We start from the raw sequence: 21,334 nt of genomic DNA on the forward strand, positions 1-21,334 counted from the left end.
ACTGGACAGAAGTAACAGACCTTGATTCAAGTCTGAGAGAGGAAGTGAGTGTACAAGGGGCAAATTATTGGGCATTGCTTGACACTGGTGCCGCTCAGACGTTACTGAGGCCAGATTTAATAAAATCTGAAGAAATATTACCTCAGGAAACAGTGACTATCCAAGGAGTGAGAGGTCAACCAGAAAGTTTGCCTGTGGCCCTGGTGGATATGACTTGGAGAGAGGGCCGATATAAAGTAGGCATTAATGCCCAGCAACAAGAACCAGTAATACTGGGAAGGGATGTAATGGGCGCCCAAGGAAAGATCTATGTAGTGACCAGACAGCAAATTGGCAGAGAAAAAGAAGCCATATTAAGGGGGGCTGAAACAAACAGGGTGGAATCTGTTAACCAGCCTCAGGTCACCATAGCAACCACTAGCAGGCCTGCTGAAGAAGACAAACTGTATCAAGTGGTCTCTGGGGAAGAAGCAGATCAATTCAGGGAAGAGCTGCATAAAGATATAAGTTTGAAGCAGATAAAGGAAGAGGCTGTGACCCAGCAGATTCCTTTCGCTGACAAGCTGAGGAGTCAAGTTGTGTGTGAGAATGGGATTTTATGTGGACTGTGGATGCCTGCTGAGAGAGGGGGTGAATGTGAACCAGTGAAACAAATGATGGAAGTAGTGAAAGAGAATTTGAGTCATGCACAGGAGAAGGAAAGTTACTGGTATGACAGAACAGCCAGAGAACGTGTGTATGATGTGGGAGATATGGTTATGGCGTTCATACCCAGGAAACATGACAAATTACAGGCTAACTGGGAAGGACCATATACCATCAGAGAAAGGCTTGACACAGTGACGTATGTAATCACCACAGACCAATTAAACAAAAGCAAAGTGGTTCATGTAAATATGTTAAAGCCTTACCATACCAGGGATGCACAGGTGTTGCAAGTTACCTTATTCCCTGAGGGAAGTGGGCCTGAACTTCCAGATTTGGTACAGGAAAGCAAAGACAAAGGAGGGGTAGATCAAGTGGAATGGTCAGAGGAGGTAGAGGAGGAAGTAAAAGAAGAGATTCTGAGAGTTTTGAAAACCTATAGGAATCTCTTTAGCAACAAACCTGGCCGAACCAGTATAGTTATACATTCCATTGATACTGGAGATCATGCCCCAATCAGATCTGTTCTGTACCGTGTGAATGGGAAAGTTTTGAATGAGATCAAAAAGGAGGTGGAAGAGATGCTGGAATTAGGAGTGATCAGGGAATCCATCAGTCCCTGGGCCTCAAGTATTGTCCTGGTTCTGAAAAAAGATGGAACGACAAGGTTTTGCATTGATTATCGGCTAATCAATAAAATTACTGTCCCAGATGCGTATCCTATGCCTAGGGTAGACGCTATGTTAGAGTTATTGGGGGCAGCAACCATTATCTCTACACTAGATCTCTGTAAAGGATTTTGGCAAATGGAACTAGACGAGCAATCCAGAGCCAAAACTGCCTTCAGTACACCAGATGGGTTATATGAGTTTGTGACCTTACCCATGGGACTAAGGAACTCACCAAGTTCATTTCAGAGGCTAATCAATACTGTGTTGCGAGGCATGTCAGATTTTGCTGTGGCCTATATCGATGACGTGGCCATTTTTAGCAAGTCGGTGCCTGAGCATGTCCAACACCTGACAACAGTATTGGAGGCCTTAAGAAAAGCAGGCCTCACAATAAAAGCTAAGAAATGCCAGTTTGGACTAAAGGAAGTAATCTATTTAGGACATAAGGTGGGGAGTGGGAAAATCACCCCCTTATGGAGCAAGGTGGAGGCAATACAAGCGTAGCCGATCCCCTTAACCAAAAAACAAGTAAGGGCATTTCTGGGTGTGGCTGGATTTTATAGGAAGTTTGTGAGAAATTTTGGGGAAATAGCAACCCCCTTGCATGAATTAACAAAGAAGAAGTGTTCTGAGCGTGTGGTATGGACGGATGAATGTCAGAAGGCTTTTGATCTACTGAAGCAAGCCTTGTGCCAAGGACCCATATTAATAGCACCAGACTATGAGAAACCATTCATCGTGGCTACAGATGCGTCGGACCTCGCGCTGGGAGTCGTCTTGCTGCAGGAGAGAGAAGGCACCAGACATCCAGTGGCGTACCTGAGTCGCAAGCTGACGCCGAGGGAGAAAAACTATTCGTCGGTCCAGAAGGAGTGCCTAGCGGTCATGTGGGGACTGAACAAGTTGCGCCCATACGTGTGGGGACAAAGATTCACAGTGACTACGGATCATCGGGCCTTGTTATGGTTGCAGACTATGAAAAACCATAACACTATGCTGCAGAGGTGGTCCTGGGCCCTACAGGACTATCAAGTGGACTTCCAGTTCATCAAAGGCAAGGACAATGTACTGGCCGATGGACTTTCCAGGCAAGTGGCTGGGACTGCAGTGACGTGACCAGACAGAGGAACAAAGAAAGGCATTTTCCCCATAGAGACTTTTATTTGTTAACGCGACGTATAAATCCTGGAACAGGAATAATACTCTGCTGTTGTTTAAGGGGGGGGAAATGTGATGTTCCTATATTAATGTATATATGGTAAGTGTTGTTTTAGAAGATACATGGTAAGTGGAGTGAAAGAGGAGGGGGAGTGAATGGGCAGTAGAATGCGAGATGATTGGCTGAGTGTTTAAAATGGCTGAATGTATAAAAGGAAGAGTGAGAGTCGAATCTGGGGGGGAGAAGAGAAAGAGTGGATTGCTTGGTGGGGTTTGAGAGAGTTGTTTGCCAGGAGAGAGTGAAGAAGGAGGGGGGTGGAGTTCAGATTAGTATTGAGTAAAACCATATGCTTATGTGCCTTAAGAAGAAATCTTGTTAATCTTGTTAGCTTTGTTATCTGTAATAAATACTTAATTTGGTTTACCAAAGGCCTGATCCTTGGCTGGGGTTTCACAGACCAGAAGGGAGGGTAAGGTAATGACCAAGGCTGAAGGGGAACTGTAACAAATGGTGGCAGCGGTGAAGAGAATAACAATACCAGTATTCAGAGTCTCTGGGAATACTAGTATTGGGACGTTACTGGTGGTTGCCTAGCAGGGGGATCTGTTGAGATCTGTGCTAGAGCGGATAGGTAAACCATAAGAGAGTGCGGTCCAGACTGGTGGAGTCCCTGGTTGTGCCTAGAGACAGCAGTAACCACGAGCAGGTAGGAACCTGACAGGGAGAGCCAGGGAAGGACGCCTCACAGCCCTCACCTGCAGAGTTCAGTGATTGACTGGGTATATAAGGAATAAGATGGTCTTTCAGGTTGGAGCATGGAGCTTGTTGACTGTTAGTGGCAGAGTGGTGGATCTAAGTCCCAGATTTGTCTGCTCACTGGAATGGACAAATGGTCTATGCAACTGAAGCTACCATTCACATAGAGGAATAGAGTAGGAAGGGATCTTGAAGGTCATCTAGTCCATCCAGTCTCTTGCCACAGTAAAGTATTTTTTCCTTTAGCCAGCTAACTGGGAGAATGGACAAGACAGAGCAGCCTTTCCCAACCAGTGTGCCTCCATATGTTGTTGGACCACAACTCCCATCAGCCTCAGCCAGCATTGCCAATGGTCAGGAAGATGGGAGTTTTGGTCCAACAACATCTGGAGGCACACTGGTTGGGAAAGGCTGAGATAGAGACTAATTTTGTGCTAATACAAAATATTGTACAATGCTGTGAATGGAGGTACTTCAAGGTTGCGTACTCGAGATTCTGAGCAGAATTGTGCCAATCACTTTGTCTTCTAGGTTCCAACTCTGTAATATCCAAACTGAGAAAATACTTTTGAATATGTAGAGTGTGGAATTTCTTCCTAAATGTCTCAAGAGAACGCTTTGGAGTAGGTCTTCAATCAGAGCATGTACCTTCCTTGCAATGTTCTGAGCCCGAACTGTGTTTTTTTAAGAACACTGCATTTAAGAATAGAAAACCAATTCTAGTGTACTGTTGTATCATTTCTCATAACATGTCATTAAATTTATTACTCTCTAAGCTCTATAATCCTTTCCTCAAGTTTTTTTCTTTCTCCCACTGAGGGTGACATCATGATGGAAATCAGAATTAAAATGAGAGTTTAGGAAGATTAATATTTATATAAACTGTATGCAATATATATTGCCGTACCTAATTACTTAAAAAGCAAGACTTTCAACGAAGTAGCCTGTGACACAAACACACACTGCAATATTATGGAAAGCTACTCTGCTCTAACCCCAGTCCTTTCACATGGCTCACATTTGACTAAGTTACAATACAATTCAGTAATCTATGAAGTCCAAAACTTGATTCCTTCCTGTGCCATAAAATAAAAAGTACTTAAAAGTAAGGCACTTTTTCTTTTTCTCAGCTCTCTTGCTGATTCTGCATTGTGGAGAAATGTTAACCTACCATCAGGATTTTTGTTTTTCGATTACAATGCTTATCATTCTATGTGGATGGTATTGGTTGTCAGTTGGGTACTTGTAACGTGGAATGATACCTTCAATTGCATAGACGCCATGTGTCCATTCCACTGAACAGACAAATCTGGAAGTAAGGTCCACTCAGCCACTGACAGCCATCCAGCTCCAAGGTAGTGGTGAAGCTGGAACTACAGGCTAGGATACCATTTCATAGCCATATTGCCTAAACGCATCTGTCAAGGGTGTTGCCCTTTTTGTTAATGGGATTTGATTATATTTTGTGAAAGCTAGGTTGACAACTCTCTCATCAGGCAGATTTGAAATTGAAAATGAGAAAACTCGATGAGAGAAATGAGGAGCAGGGCTCGTTCTCTCAACTATTCCAAAAGGCCAGCTCCACCAGGCATCCCCTGCCCCAGAACTGTTTCCAGCTGGTCATTATAAGAGCTATTTAGTGTTAAGAATTGGTGCCTAGCTTGCTCTTTTTCTCTTCCCTCCCTGTCTCCCTTTCCTTGTGTGTTGTATCTTTAAGATTGTAACGCTGCAGGCAGGGGACTGTCCTGTTTTAATTGACTATATGCAAGCCACTCTGAGAGTCTTTTGGACTGAAGAGTGGGGTACAAATGCCCTAAATAAAGAAAGGAATAATTCTCATAAGAAATTACACACCACGTAGACGGACATGAATTCACGGACACGAATTCAAATGCAGCTCATCTAATGCCTATAAGCGAAATCAGGGTTGCCAACTTTTTTTTTTAAAATGAGGATTCTGTGACTTTAGTGGGAGTTCCAACTCTTATTGGCAGTTGCTTCTTCTCTGCTTCTAACAACCAGTTCACTGAGTGATAGAAGGGATTCATGTTGATTCCCATGCCCTATAATTCCCCATCTGATGTTTTCACGTCATATAGTTGTTAAAGGTGGAAGAGCAGGCATATTGGGGGGTTTCAGGTTAATTGGAAAGCCTAGCCTTAACTTAAAGGATTGCAATTGGGGTGGGGGAGGAAATTCAGCAGATAGACACAAGCCCCCTAAATACCCTTCCCTCTTTTTTCTGAAAGTTCTTTTGTGCCTTCAAAAATGCCCATCAGATAACCAGGTACTGTGCACCTTGGATATATTTTCCCCTCCCCACAAAATTTTTCAAACTATTTTTACTCATCTGTGATTTCTTCTCCTATGTCTCCTTTCATACCTAACTTGTAACCTCCTGCCATGCCTGAATTGCAAACACTCCAATGTTGTGGTGGTCTGGTATGTGAGTACGTTGATCTCTCTTTCATCTCCCCCCCATCCTTTTCTGTCCCTCACACATCCATGCTCTTTCATATTCCAGATGACCTTCTCTGCCTGTCACTCATTCTCACTTAACATTTGATTCCCCTCTCTACATAATTTTCTCTCACAACAGGCATGTGCAGGGAACACATGTGCATTGAGCATGTGCAGGAAACACCTTATGAACTCCCAATGAATTCACTAATAGGCAAAAAACCTTGCAGTTTAAGAATGTACCTATAGCCCACAGATATTTCTATCAAACTTTAAAAAGCAGGGAAATTGGGCAGCTATAGTGAATGCACCAGGGGAGCAGGAGCAGACCTCCTCTCTTGAGATATTGTACTGTCCTACAAAATTGTCAAAATGCAAACACAATTTGGGTTGGTCTTTCACAGTACAATCCACTTCCTGTGTAGCTTGGAAGAATTTGGTAACGTACCTCTGAGCATATGGTGAGTGGTGGCAATACCTGCCATCTCCAAAGATGGAGAATGACATTTTTGTATGTTTGTTGGTGTTCTTATTACTTTGCTTCATTCCCATGTTACTATTTCTATAGAGAATCTAATATAGAAAATGTTATTTCACTCATTATTCGTTCTAGAAATCTGTGTCAAATTCATTTTTATTAATTTCAAAGCCTTTTTATTGGTCAATGCCATATGATGGTGAAGATAGCTTTTGTGTTTCAAATTGGAGGTTATGTTCTATTTCTATTTTGGGTGCATTAACAGTTGAATCTGAAACTGCAGTTTGATGTAAAATCAGACTGATTACACTATATTGCTACTTCAGGAATGACTCTAGCTGTTGGAAAAAACAAACTTAACCTGGCTTAAACCACTTCACTTAAGGAAAGGTGGACATCATCAATTAAAAACATAGAGCACACCTAGAATTTTGCTAGAACATATTTCACCTCCCACTGTATTAGCTTGTGCAAACAGACACTCCTGATGTCCACTGGAGACTATTCTGCAGAATAGTCAGTGCAATTTTCCACAGTTATATTTGGAGTGTTGCTGTACTTCACATATTCACAGAAATAGAAGCAAAAGAAAATGATTTCCTATATATCCTATAGGTTTCCTATATATCCGCAAGGTTTTTTTTTTTTTGCCTATTAGTGAATTTCTCTGCTTTTTAATTCGGGAGGTAAAAACGGGATCCTGTGCAAGCTTGCTGAGAATGGATTGATCATTTGCATGCTTATTGAGTTCAATGGGATTTATTCCCCTGCAATCATGCTTAGGATAGGTGAAACTGACCACAACGGATAGGGAGGGGAGCAGGAAGGAGGGGGAGGGGAGGAGAAGGACAGGTTTGATCATTTGCATGTTTATTGAGTTCAGTAGGATTTACTCGTGTGCAATTATGCTTAGGATAGGTAAAACTGACCGGGAAGGGAGGGATGGCTGGAGTGGGCAGGGAAGGAGGCAGGAAGAGGAGAGGGGAAGGAGAGGAAAGCCAGGTCTAATCATTTATATGCTTATTGAATTCAATGGGATTTACTCCTATGCAATCATGGTTAGGATAGGTAAAACTGACCATGGGGGAGGAGCCGGGGGAGGGGAGAGGATAGGGAAGGAGAAAGGGAGGGGAGAGGGGAGGAAGAGGGGATTAGAAGGGGAGGGGCAAAGGAAGTGGCAGGGGAGGGCAGGTTTGATAATTTGCATGCTTATTGAGTTCAGTGGTATTTGCTCCCGTGCAATCATGCTTAAGATAGGTGAAACTGACCATCGGGGGGTAGGAGGAGGGGGAAGGAGAGGATTGAAGGGGGGGAGGGGAGGGAAGGGGCAAGAGGGAGGGGATAGGAGGGGGAAGGGAAGGTGGGCTTGACCAGTTGCATACTTTTTGAGTTCAGTGGGATTTATTTCTGTGCAATCATGTTTGAAAATGGAAATGGACTTCCTTCAAGTTGATCCCAACTTATGGTGACCCTATGAATAGGGTTTTCATGGTAAATGGTATTCAGAGGTGGTTTTACCATTGCCTTCCTCTGAGGCCGAGAGGCAGTGACTGGCCCAAGGTCACCCAGTGAGCTTCATGGCTGCGTGGGAATTTGAACCCTGGCCTCCCAGCAGTGCTGTGGAATCAGAGTCAGAAGCAATTTTGGGTGGAGTCAGAGTTGGTAGAAATATACCAACTCTGACTCAGGCTTCAAAATAAATTATTGATTGACAAATGTTTTAAAATATAAATTCACTATGTCAAAGAAGCTTCCTATGAAGTCAGCTGTAGTTGAGCATTTCACCATAACTCAAGATGGAAAACATTTTGTGTGTCAGTGTATGACACAGGACCCAGATGAAGACAAATGCTGTGATGCCAAGATCAGCGCATATTCAGGCAGCAATAAAAATGCTCCTACGAGAGCGTCCAATTTAAAGAGACATTTGCAGCGCTTTCCAGGGCTATGGAGTCGGAGTCGTGGAGTTGGAGTCGGAAGCAATTTTGGGTGGAGTTGGAGAGTAGAAAAATAGAGGAGTCGGAGGTTTGGTGTTCTGACTCCACAGCCCTGCCTCCCAGGTTATAGTCCAACACTGACGGGGGGAGGGGCAGGGAGGGTAGGAGGAGTGGGAGGGGAAGATATTGGGTGGGTGGGCAGGCACTGGGCAGAGGGGAAGCCCCTTTCCAAAAGGAAAACATTGTGAACAGTATCATTGCTTTTCAGCCTTTCCCCCACCTTTTTATTCTACAGCAGGCACATGTAGCCTCCCACCCAAATTTAAACCAAAGCTGTCCCTGGCCACATCCACACCAGGCCTTTATTCCACTTTGGACAGTCATGGCTTCTCTCAAAGAATCCTGGGAAGTGTAGTTAGTGAAGGGTGCTGAGAGTTGCTAGGAGAGGCCCTGTTCCCCTCATAGAACTTCAATCAGAGTGGCTGACTGTTAAACCAGTCTGGCCACTGAAGCACTCTAAGTGGAACAGGAGTCTCCTCTCAACACCCTTCACAAACTACACTTCCCAGGATTATTTGGGGGAAGCCATGAACTGTCTAAAGTGAAATAAAGGTCAGGTGTGAACTGCAGAAGATGAAGGTCAGAATATGGGGCAATGTCAGTAACAGGATTACAGGTACAGTAGGGCCCCGCTTACCGGCCCTTCGCTTCCCAGCATTCTGCTAATGCAGTGGCTTTCATTCCCCATTTTAAAGCCGCTTTTGCGGCATTTTGACATGACGCACCCCATTATACTCAATGGGGTTCTGCTTTATGGCGATTTCCGCTTTATGGCGGGGGTCCGGAACGGAACCTGCCATATAAGCGGGGCCCGCCTGTACTCTGTGAACATGGCTGATTTTTAATGAATTTCAACAGATTATGAGAACTCTGAGAGAAAAAAGTCCAAAAGGGGTCTGGGTTTTTTTTCTCTCTGTTTAGACTTTGAACTCTCAATTCTTTCTGACTGTTTTGTGTATCGCCATGAAAATTGAGAGGGTTGTTAAGCAAGCATTTCTGAGTTCAGGATTATACGTTTTATAATGTTTTGTTTTGAAATGAGCTTATGGGAAGCATCAGAATGGCATGGGGGTATTTTCAATTTAACATTGCGGAATGTGAAAAATCCACGCTGGCTATAGTATACAGCCACTCTTGTGGCTGTATAATAACATAAGCTTTTTAAATAAAAACTGCAAACATGTTACACAACTCATCAGTAATGGCACATACTAGACATTCCACTTGACCTAATGCAAAAACAATTTCCCCAAAGACAGTAAAACAGAGAATCCCTTCCCCCAAAACCACTCCAGCAAAGTCTGCAGAAGAAAAACTCACACCACATGTCAACTTCCCTAAGTCATTCATCACATGGTCAACTCGTTCAAAATAAGCCATTTAATATCCTTTCTACCCGAAATTTGGCATGGACCATCCCTAAACTTATGCCTCTTACACTGCGAAGTTTCAAATCAGTTTTCAAATCAGTCACTTGAACTATTTTTAACTAAGTTGTAGAACCTTCTTCCACCTCAGATTTCTTATTACAATGGTGGAATGCAATTCAGGTAATGATCCCTCAACATAAAACCACAAGTGTATGAAGCAGTTTTCCCCCGACATGCTAGCTTTTTATGTGGGAGGAAATTGCTTGTGTAGAAGAGTATGCTGTCACGTGAGCGGGGGGGGGGGGGCTCTGCCCAGACATAGACTCACCACATCAGTGAGAACTAGGCCAGGGACTGGGGGGATCTAAACTGCAGATTCAGGCAACTGAATGCTGTGTGAAACACAAAACAGGGCCCTGGAAGCTGGGGACATAGCTTTGCTTCTTTCTTTTCTGGCCTTTGATATCTACTACAGGGGTGGGGAACCTTTGCCTTCCAGATGCTGCTGATCTACAACTCCCATCAGCCCCAGCAAGCATGGCCAACGGCCAGGGGTGAATAAAGTTATAGTTCAGCAACAGGGCCAAAGGTCCCCCATACCTGGTCTCAACAGAGGTTACAACAGAACAGCATAAAACTGGCTGCACATATATGCTCTGATTTATTCTTATCTAGAACTGAACACATTTCATGTGTCCAGCTGCTATAGCATGATGTGATTTCTTTGTAGATGCTTGTTAGATCAAGGGAATGGGAGGTTATGAACCAGAATTAAACTTGGAATAGATGGAGCTGAAGCTTTGTTGACAGCAAGAATAAAAGCACTCTTCATTATTTTAGCTTTATAAAACGAAGTTCAAAATAGCTTCATTCCAATGCGTAAAAGGTGATGTCGTGGAATTTACGACTGAGTTCTTTTTGAGGAGATTTAATAATGAAGCCAAAGCCTGTTTTAAGGTTGTTTATTTAGCTAAGCGCTTAGCCAGAGTAGAGCACAGGCCTCTACTCTCTTCCCCCAAATGGTGGTTAGTTACAGACAGTTATATACCTCTTCTTCCCTCACAATCATGGCAACAGTTACATTGCTACAATAATGCTCTACCCCCCTGTACCATCCATCCTCCCTCCATTCCTGCAATATCAGTGTCCTTGGCATATTTTCACTACAACAGCACTTTTCTCTATTGTCTACATGACTCCCTGTTGAGAGCAGAATGGCAGTCAGACTTGTTCAGTATTGATCTAAATCCACCTCAGTGATTTAGTTCCACTTGTACTTTTGAAATCAGAATTCAACCATTCATTTTAAAGTTATTCTGTGAATGACTTTACTGTTTTCATAATTATAATCATGGAAGCAGTTTCATGGCATTAGGGACTTATACCCAAACGTAATCCCCCTTTAGGATGCACACCTTAACGTGGTGAGGGGGTTTGAGAGTGTTGAAGAAGCTGAGAGCAATGCCGTCAGGAGTCTAGACCAAGAGGCTAGACTCCTAGCAGGGGCACCCAAGGCGGAAGGGTCACAACTGAGACACCAGGCTAAGATGCATCCAAACTCAGAGGAAGGCAATGGTAAACCACCTCTGAATATCTCTTACCACAAAAAGCCTATGAACAGATTATCCAAAATGCAACACGAGATAGTGCTAGAAGATGAGACCCTCAGGTCAGAAGGCACTCACCAAACTACTGGGGAAGAACAAAGGACAAGTACGAGTGTGACTAATGATGCAGCTGGGTCAAAGCTGGAAGGAAGCCCAGAGGCTGATGTGCACAGATGCGTAAGGAGAGTCCGGAGTTGTACGATGCACACAATAGCAACATGGAATGTGAGAAGCATAAACCAGGGAAAGTTAGATATTGTCAAGCAAGAAATGGAGCATATCAACATTACAATACTTGGCGTGAGTGAATGAAAATGGACGGGAATGGGACATTTTCAATCAGGCAACTACAAAATATTTTATGCAGGAAATGAGAAATCAAGAAGAAACGGGGTTGCTTTAATAGTGAGAAGTGATGTAGCAAAAGCAATTAGGAGCTACAACGCAAGGTCTGAGCGAGTGATATCAATGAGATTAAACGGGAAACCTATGAACATAACCATCATCCAAGTCTATGCTCCAACGTCAAACGCAGAAGAAGAAGAATTGGAGAGATTTTACACAAAAGTACAGGAGGAAATTGATCACACACCAAAACAAGATATGATGATAATCATGGGGGACTGGAATGCAAAAGTAGGAAACAGAGAAGAACTAGGAATTGTGGGGAAAATGGGGCTTAGGAGACAGAAATGAAGCAGGAGAAAGACTTACTGAATTCTGTGAAGCCAATGATTTGTTTCTTAACACATTTTTTGAGCAACCAAAAAGACGACTGTACACATGGATATCACCAGATGGTCAATATAGGAATCAAATTGATTATATAATTGGTAACAGAAGATGGTGAAGTTCCATACTTTCTGCAAAAACAAGACCAGGAGCAGACTGTGGTACAGATCATGAACTGGTAATATCGAAAATCAGAGTAAAGCTAAAGAAGACCAACAAAGCAATCATAATGCCAAAATACAATTTAAATAACATCCCAGAAGAATATAAAGATCAAATAAGGAACAGGTTTGAGGCTTTAAAGTTAGTTGACAGAGAACCAGAAGAACTATGGAATGAAGTCAGGGACATTTTCAGGGAAGAATGAAAAAGAGAGAAAGACCTCAATGGATGACTGAAGAAACTCTTAAAATGGTTAAAGAGGAGAAGGAAAGCAAAAGGAGATAGAAACAAGGTCAGAACTCTAAATGCAACTATACAACGACTAGTACGTAGGGACAAAGAAAACTATTACAATAGTTATTGTATAGAAATAGAACAGGACAACAAAATAGGAAGAACAAGATCCCTATTCCAAAAGATTAGAGAAATGAAAGGGAAATTTAAACCAAGAGTAGGGATGTTGAATAATCAACAGGGGAACACAGACTGACCGAGATGAAATAAAAGGAAGATGGAAGCAATACACTGAAGAACTCTATAAAAGAGATGCAAGGATGACAGAAGTCAGGATCATTCATACCAATCTCTATGTATGGATGTGAAAGTTGGACAGTGAAAAAAGTGGGTAAGAGAATAATCAACTCATTTGAAATGTGGTGTTGGAGGAGAGCTTTGCGCATACCATGAACTGCGAAAAAGACAAATAATTGGGTGTTAGAACAAATTAAACCAGAACTGTCACTAGAAGCTAAAATGATGAAACTGAGGTTATCATACTTTGGACACATCATGAGAAGACATGATTCACTAGAAAAGACAATAATGCTGGGAAAAACAGAAGGGAGTAGAAAAAGAGGAAGGCCAAACAAGAGATGGATTGATTCCATAAAGGAAGCCACAGACCTGAACTTACAAGATCTGAACAGGGTGGTTCATGACAGATGCTGTTGGAGGTCACTGATTCATACGGTCGCAGTAAGTCGTAATTGACTTGAAGGCGCATAACAACACAACAGTAACAACCCAAATGTAATAGAAATTTTCAGTCCTTCGGTACAATTTGTTATAAAATTAGTTTTTGAGGAACAGCCCATTAAATATGGCTTACACAGCATAAAAACAGGTTACAAGAACCTTATAACATGAGCAGCATTAGGCCAATAAAAACAATATAAAATTCTTGCCTCTCTCCATGACTTAGCACTCTTTCCCACAAAACCACCATAGGCTTTTTCCCTGTCTGCTGTCCAGGGTTTAACATGTTGCCTAGTCTTATTTAAACAATGATAAAGTAATTTGTGTGGAGGGACTTAGAAGCTTTTGGGGGGGGATGTCCCAATCTTTCATAGTTTGGATGGGCAGTTTGGATACCGCTGGGATTGCTGGTCTACCTAGAAATAGCAACATAGCATGATAGTGGCTGCTTATGCATATTGTCTTTTCATCTTTCTCCTTGTCCTCCCCCCCCCCGCTTTGAAACAAAGGTAGGAAAAGAGTATAAGTGGGTATTAGCTGTTAATGAGGGAGAGAAATGGAGAAGGGGTGTTGGCCTCCTGGTTTCTGCAGAGGCTCCAAAGCTTCTTGCTATTTATGTGGCCAGAATGAATTTATAGGCAGCATCCTATTTTAGTAGGGTCAAAACACTTTATACCTGAAATGAGAAGGGAAACCTTTTGCTTAGTTGGTGACTAATGCTGCAATGTAATGGTGATTCTCTCTATATTTATAAAAACATTCGAGCAGGGCATCTGTAGTGCTGAAAGTTCCTTAAAGGTCTTAGCAGTATGTAGGTCTTAGAGAATTGGTAAACATGTGCCTGGTATTTCATAAATAATGAAAAGACCATACTGTCTTCGTTCACCTCTTTCTTTCTAGTATAAATGCCAGTTGTTGTTATATGCCTTCAAGTCGATTTCAACTTATGGTGACGCTATGAATCTTTTCAATATATTCATAGGGTTTTCATGGTAAGAGGTATTCAGAGGTGGTTTACCATTGCCTTCCTCTGAGCCTACAGCACCTGATATTCTCAGGCAGTCTCCCATCCAAGTACTAACCAGGCTTGACCCTGCTTAGCTTCCGAGGTCAGAAGAGATCGGGCGTCTTCAGGGTAGTGTGGCCATAGTAAATGCCAGATAAGTTACCATAAATCACTAAAATAGCTGAATGAAAAATAACTTAGTGACTGAAGCCCATGCAAATATAAAATACTGATGGGAGTGCAACAGCATTTGGGACATTTACATTAGATTTTCCAGTCTTGAGCAAAAAATATGGATTGTACAGCTACGCTGAGATTGGACACATCTACCAGGGTTTATCATTTATGCTCGTGTGGGTGACTGAGATTTCCCGTCCCTATCTAAGGCTTTTTGAGGTGGGGGATAATTCTTGTTGTTTTGCTTTGCAGGTTTCGTTGGCTGCTTTTTTTGCATAAAAATGTTTGTTCCACAGAACTAGAATGCATATTTTCACTTTCCTACAGAGAATTATGTAAGGATTTGCTGTTTGGAATTAAAAAATGGATGTCTTCTATGAGAACTAATCATGCATTTTGAGTGTGTGTGCCAACCAGAAGGAAGAAAGGGTGAAACATTCCTGTGTTCTCAGCTGGAAAGGACACTTTGCTTATAAAATAGTACTTGTAGATCAGCCATGTAAATAAATATGAAAGGGAACATTTTCTTCTTTGGTACCACTTCAGGTAGCTTTCTTGGTGTTAGCTCATTGATGCTGAGCGTGCCACGCATGTAGCATTTACTGCATTGCTTTATGCAAAATACGGAGCTGTACTATGGAGGATGTTTGCATGCATGCACATTATAGAGCTAACAGCTCTTGAATACTATAAGAGTGCCTTATGTGTGGTCTTTGCAAAGCAGTACTGTGAAGGCTGCCTTTGTTTGTGCTGTTGTTTTTTGTGCTAAATGGTTATTGGCATATACAGCTTCCATAGTATTCATGTACACTAAACATTAATTATGCAAGCTCAATTTCATGTTGATACAAGTGCTAAATACTTCCCAAACATTTGATTATTTATTTCTCCTGGAACCTGATTTTTTTTCTAACTGTGTATGGGTTTATTTTGCTGCTCTGCCACACATTTGAATCTTACAGAAATCACTATCAAATAGATAGCGGGCTCCTTTTGGGACAAAGGGCAGGTTATAAATTAAATTAAATAAATGTCAGGATCTATACTTGAATGGACCCCAAAAGTCTGGCACTTGTTTGTGACTTGTGCATGTCTTCCTAGTCCTTTCCTTCTCATATGTATATCATGAAGTTTTCACTTGTGTTTAATGATACTTGACCATATTCTGGTATCTATGCTTAGTCCCAGCCAAATGTTTATTTAATGTTTGATTTAACTATCTTAATTTAATAATTGTTAAGATAACTTTTCTCACCAAAGTATTAAAACTAGAAAATGAACATTCTTCAGACCACTCTAGAATTGTGTTTTTAAAAACCTATCTTGACATTTACTGACTACCAGTTAACAACATCCTCCCGTGGTTCATACAGAATTAAAACAATGTCAATAAAGTTAAAATGCACAAATCAATATAGTAGTCACACAAAAACCAGGAGTATAAACTAATTCTAAAAACCAAATATAAAATCTGGCTGAAAATAATTTTTATTCCAAGAGCTGAAACATGTTTCCCAAAGGCCTGGAGAATAAAAAGGTCTTCACCTGCTGCCAAAAAGGTAAGAGGTGCCAGTTGAGCCTTATTGACCCATATTTGAGTTGCCCCCACCAAAAAGGCCCTTTCCATAGTAGCCACCCACCTCTTCTTTAGATAGGGGAATCTGGAGAAGGGCCAGCCAGATGTTTTTAAATTAGAAATCTTTAACATGTAAATACTTGTTTCTACCAAGGAGGCCGTTATTTGTTTTGGTTTGACAAATATGCACTAAAGAGTTAAAGCTTTTTGTAGGTTATTTTATTTTTACTTTACACCAATATTACTGAAATTAAGGCTTGCTGAGGCTTGCTGTACTGTTAAATAACTGAATTTGGCCTGACCAGGAGAGAGTCTTAAAAACTGTTTTTGTAACTTTTGACATGGCAAACCCCTCACCCCAAAAATCTGAACGGAGAAATATGCTCTAATTATAATTTTATTTAGGTTTAAGAAACTGAGATAAACTCTAGCAAACACATCTTACATTTCAAACCTTTTTTTTCCAGGAATTTCTTTACCAAAAGGACAAAGGAACACAAACCTGCTATCCACAGTGCTCCTGGCTGGAAGTTGTTTGGAAAAGTCCCACCAAAAGAGAACCTACAGAAAGACTCTAAAATAATTCAGCAGGTGAATATCTGTAATATGATATACAAGTCTTCTTTCATTTTGTCCTTGGAATTCCATAGAGCAGATTTGTTTAAGGTAGACCTGTTTAAGTGTAAATTTATTTACTTAAATCATTTTTACTCTGCTCTTCAATCCTAAAGAGTTATAAAACAAACCACAGTTGAAAGCTGTATTCTGTAATAGTTTTAGTTGTGCATTTGATTTAACAAATTACTAGAGAAGTAAACTAAATTTGCTAGTGTCGAGTGGCAGTTGCTAGCAGTTGAACAGTATAACTCAGAACCCTAAAAACTCTTAAGGTCTACAAGCATAAGAACAATAAACTTCTGCACCTTTGGAAGTGGGACAATTTAATTTGGGTCAGATGAGGAATAGGATAAGATTATGGCTTCACCTTAAATTTAATTGTATAAGCTACTTCACACATGTATGTACATCGTTAGGTTTTTCTACTCTTTACTTCATTGTATAGTTGATGCTTGGCATCTGTATGTGTGAACTCATTCCACTGAAGATATTTACTTGTGGAACAGATTAAATCAAAGTAATTTAAATCCCCAAGAAAATACTGGTTTTAAATTAGGCTTCCTATTTTGAAATTAATGTATTTCCTGAACAAACATATATATTAACTAGTTGCTAGAATGAACAAGATATATTTGTTTTGTACCAAAATGGGATTATATCCAACATTATTCATATTTGGAGTAGACTCACTGAAATAAAGTCTGTCGCTATTCTTACTGTAACTTAGCTAGGTATCGTCCACAGTCTTTATCCAATGTAGAAACATAATCCAAAACCTTTGGTCATGCATTGCAGAATTACACTGGTTTGCAAATGAGACAGATTTCTGCACTTCTTGGGAAGTCTCATTGAAGAAAGTGCATAGAATTGGACAGTTAAGTGTCTAGAACTTTGCAGATGTTTACACTGGTAGATACTAGGCAGAAAGTAAATATCCACAGTGTATATTTGGTAGTCAAAAACAGGGCCGCCGACAGAAGGGAAAAAAGGGAAGGCTTTTCCCATGCCTATGGCCAGCAGAGGGCCTGGACTCTTAGCTTTTTTTTTTTTTTAAAGCAACTTTCTACCTGCTTTATTACATCGAAATATGCACCATTCCCCCTGCCCCGCAATTTCAGCAAAATGAACTAGCTAGCTTCTCCAAGTCCCCACCCCTTCAGGTTTTTAGCCAATGAGTGAAGTCAGAGCTCTGAAGTCAGACCAGCAAATCAAAAGTTGCTGTTTTCTCCTTGGCTAGAGCCAGTGTGGTGTAGTGGCTAAGGTGTTGGACTATGACCTGGGAGACCAGAGTTCGAATCCCCACATACCCATGAAGCTCACTGGGTGACCTTGGGCCAGTCATTGCCTCTCAGCTTCATGAAAACCCTATTCATAGAGTCGCGATAAATCGGAATCGACTTGAAGGCAGGACATTTACATTTAGCGGCACATCTCTTTGTAATCTTTGTTTGACCATCGGGTACTCCCTAGAGTTACTTTCTGCACAATCTAGTACACAGTAAGTGTGAGTGGGTGTTAAAGAATTCCCCACCCCACAAAAAAAGGCAAATGCAAACTGAACACTTTGCAAAGAGACTTGTTTGCTACATTACACTCCTTATTTTTTACAACTATCAAAGCATGTGGAGGGTTGGGGGATGCCTGCTTAGTTTTCCTGGGTTTTTGTATGTGTTTTATTTGTAGTGTCTCATCACCCCACTGAATTCAATAGGACTTACTTTTGAGTAGACATAGTTAGGATTTTGCTGTAAGTCAGTGGGACTTTTGGGTAGACACATAAGATTGTGCTTGTTACTCTCTCTCCCCCCTTCCTATTTTTTAAGCAATAAGGCAGGGGTTACTTAGGTGTCACTGTTGGTATCTGGCTGGAAACTAGAACTGATTTGTGTTAAAAATATTCTGCAGTGACCAATTGGCTTTGACAATAAACTCTTATATGGGGTGTATGTATTTTTACATCTCCAGATGTGTGTATGGAGTCTTTCCAACAACCCTGTTAGGTAGGTTAGGCTGAGAAGTTGCATCAATCAAGCTGTATATGCTTTAGAGTATTTGTGTGTGTGTTGGCAAGTTTTTTTGGGTTGGTATTTTGCTGTAAAATACCAGAACTATGGAATGTTGTTAAAGCATTTGGGGGCTGGGGGGCTGCCTTTGTGCCTCACTGCATGATTTGCATATGACATGATACATTTTCACCTAGCTTTTCTTCCTAGGTCCTCCCTCCCATTTTTATTTTTGCAACAAACCTATGAAGGTAGGGTAGATGGAGAGTGAATGAAAAAACTTTGTGAATGAAAAAATAAGAAGGTGGTACTGAAAAATATGTTCCAAGTAATTTATTCATTATATGATGCTTTTGATCTAGTGTTGCCATTTGGATATTGCTCTTTTTCAGAAAGATATGGGCATTGTTGAATACTGTTCTTATAAAGAACTTAGACTGTTTATTTCCCTATCTGCACCTTGGTACACCAGTGAGTTAAGGGCAATGAAACAGGCTGGACGACAGCTAGAGCGCAAGTGATGAAAGACGTGCTGTGAGGCTGATCGGGCACGAGTAAAACATCATAAACGTGCCTACTGTGTGGCGGTGAAGAAGGCCCACTTCTCTGCCTCCATCACATCCTCAAGTAGCCGTCCAGTGGAGCTTTTCCGCATCGTCAGGGGTCTGTTGCCGTCAACTCCAGGAAATGGAGTTTTAGACCCTTTGGAGGCCCACTGTGAATTGCTTGCAAGGTACTTTAAGAGTAAAGTTGCTCGCCTCCATAGCAGTCTTGATGCCCCATCCACATCTACTGTAGTCCCCAATGAGGTGTCCAGTGCAACGTCTGCTGCAACTTCTTGGGAATGGTTTCAGTTGATGCGGCCTGATGATGTAGATAAGGTACTTGCGATGATGCGGCCAGCAACGTGTCCTCTCGACCCTTACCCTTATTGGCTTATTAAAGCTTGCCGAGAGGGGTTGACCGAGTGGATCCAGGGTGTGGTCAACGCATCATTGCAGGAGGGAGTGGTTCCAGCCACCTTGAAAGAGGCGGTGATTCAACCACTCCTGAAAAAGCCCACCCTTGACCCATTGGTTTGTGACAACTACCGACTGGTTGCAAATACCCTCTTTTTAGGGAAGGTGATTGAGAGGGTTGTGGCGCAGCAATTACCAGTACTCTTGGATGAAACAGATTATCTTGACCCATTATCTTGTTGTTATGCTGTGGTTCGCAGCACTATAGCATGACAACAACCTTAGAAAAATATTATATGTAAGATAAGCTAGCTTAGAGAAGCCTGTAATGGTAGCTGTATCTCATGATTTTATAGTTTTAACTCACTTTTAGTTTCATTGTATTGAGTCTCCTGTACACTGTTTAGAGGTTACTGTAATTAAGTGGCATATGAAATAAAAATAAAATGAACGTTGATCAGCACCATTTGGAATAGTTGAATAACAGTTGAATATTTGAGTTCAGCTCTAGTTGTAAATTGATACTTTGTTGTTATGTGCCTTCAAGTCGACTATGACTTACTGCGACCCTATGAATCAGTGACCTCCAACAGCATCTGTCGTGAACCACCCTGTTCAGATCTTGTAAGTTCAGGTCTGTAGCTTCCTATATGGAATCTATCCATCTCTTGTTTGGTCTTCCTATTTTTCTACTTCCTTCTGTTTTCCCCAGCATTATTGTCTTTTCTAGTGAATCATGTCTTCTCATTATGTATCCAAAGTATGATAACCTCAGTTTCATCATTTTAGCTTCTAATGGTAGTGCTGGTTTAATTTGTTCTAACACGCAATTATTTGTCTTTTTCGCAGTCCATGGTATGTGCAAAGCTCTCCTCCACCACCACATTTCAAATGAAGTGATCTTTCTCTTATCTGCCTTTTTCACTGTCCAGCTTTCACATCCATACATAGAGATTGGGAATACCGTGGTCTGAATGATCTCGACTTTAGTGTTCAATGATACACTTTGCATTTGAGGACCTTTTCTAGTTCTCTCATAGCTGCTCTCCCCAGTTCTAGCCTCCTTCTGATTTCTTCACTATTGTCTCTGTCATGAACCTGTAATGTTCATGAGTTATTAAAAATCTAAAAGCAATACTTTGGCTCCAGCAAGGGACTCTGGGAGATTGTTACAGTTAGAAAAGACAAGCCTTTGCCAATTTACAATTCTGAGTTTCACTTCCCAGCTGAAGACGGTTAGAAGAAGCCTTAACAAGCTGCACCTGTTTATCTTTGCTGATTAGCAAGTGCCTGGTACCCAAGGTCATCCTTGGCCTGTACCGTTGGAAAAACACAGTTGGGAGGGGGGCCTGCAAGGCGCGAAAAAGTGAGAACCATCGAGAAGAAAGTTACATCAGCCAATTCCTGATTGGTCAATTAATCTTGGACCGTTAGGATCCTTTTCCCTTAAGTATAGGGCTAGAGACCCATAGCCTTTGTTCTCTGTTCTCTGCCTATGCTGACTTGGCACCAGAGTTCCAAAGCCTTCTGCCTTTTATGGTTCCAAGGGGTTGCCTATGGGAAGGTAACCTATGTTTGGTTCCATTGCTTTATGTTGAACATCCATCTCTCTTAGGAGGGTTGCTACACAACCAACTACCTCGTATGTAAGTAGTTAGGTGAGTTAGTTTGTTATTTTCTTGTTGTGTGTATGAATGCTCTTGTAAGTACCTAAACCCCTGTTTGGGTGTATGGTCTTAAAGGATTACTTGCTGCTATATTTTATGTGCACTTATATATTTTAATAAAGCTACTTCTATTTAACCTGGTGTGTTTATTGAGAGAAGGGGTGGTTCTGGATTCAGTACCTTGACCATTCTCAGTCACTAACTACCAAAGAGGGTTAAGAAGTTAAAGGCTTGAATTTGAAGTAAGAACCAGAGGTGCCAGGCAAGGAGTGTAACTGTGACTCTTGCCCCTTAGGACCTTGGTTTTACCTATCTT

General features: G+C 41.4%; 1 protein-coding gene and 1 pseudogene across 2 annotated transcripts in view; one reads left to right on the forward strand and one right to left on the reverse strand.

Annotated features, from left to right (window-relative positions):
* The window catches only part of TBC1D12 (TBC1 domain family member 12), a 72,308-nt gene that overhangs the window by 13,638 nt on the left and 37,336 nt on the right, over nt 1-21,334 (forward strand). For both annotated transcript variants that reach the window (XM_061635481.1, XM_061635482.1), the window contains exon 2: nt 16,239-16,362. In XM_061635481.1, coding sequence (XP_061491465.1) covers nt 16,239-16,362 — 124 coding nt within the window. The remainder of the gene's footprint in view (nt 1-16,238; nt 16,363-21,334) is intronic.
* On the reverse strand, nt 14,046-14,164 carry LOC133389757 (5S ribosomal RNA; annotated as a pseudogene).

Source organism: Rhineura floridana, chromosome 7 (assembly GCF_030035675.1).
Source record: "Rhineura floridana isolate rRhiFlo1 chromosome 7, rRhiFlo1.hap2, whole genome shotgun sequence".
In the NCBI taxonomy this organism is placed as follows: domain Eukaryota; kingdom Metazoa; phylum Chordata; class Lepidosauria; order Squamata; family Rhineuridae; genus Rhineura; species Rhineura floridana.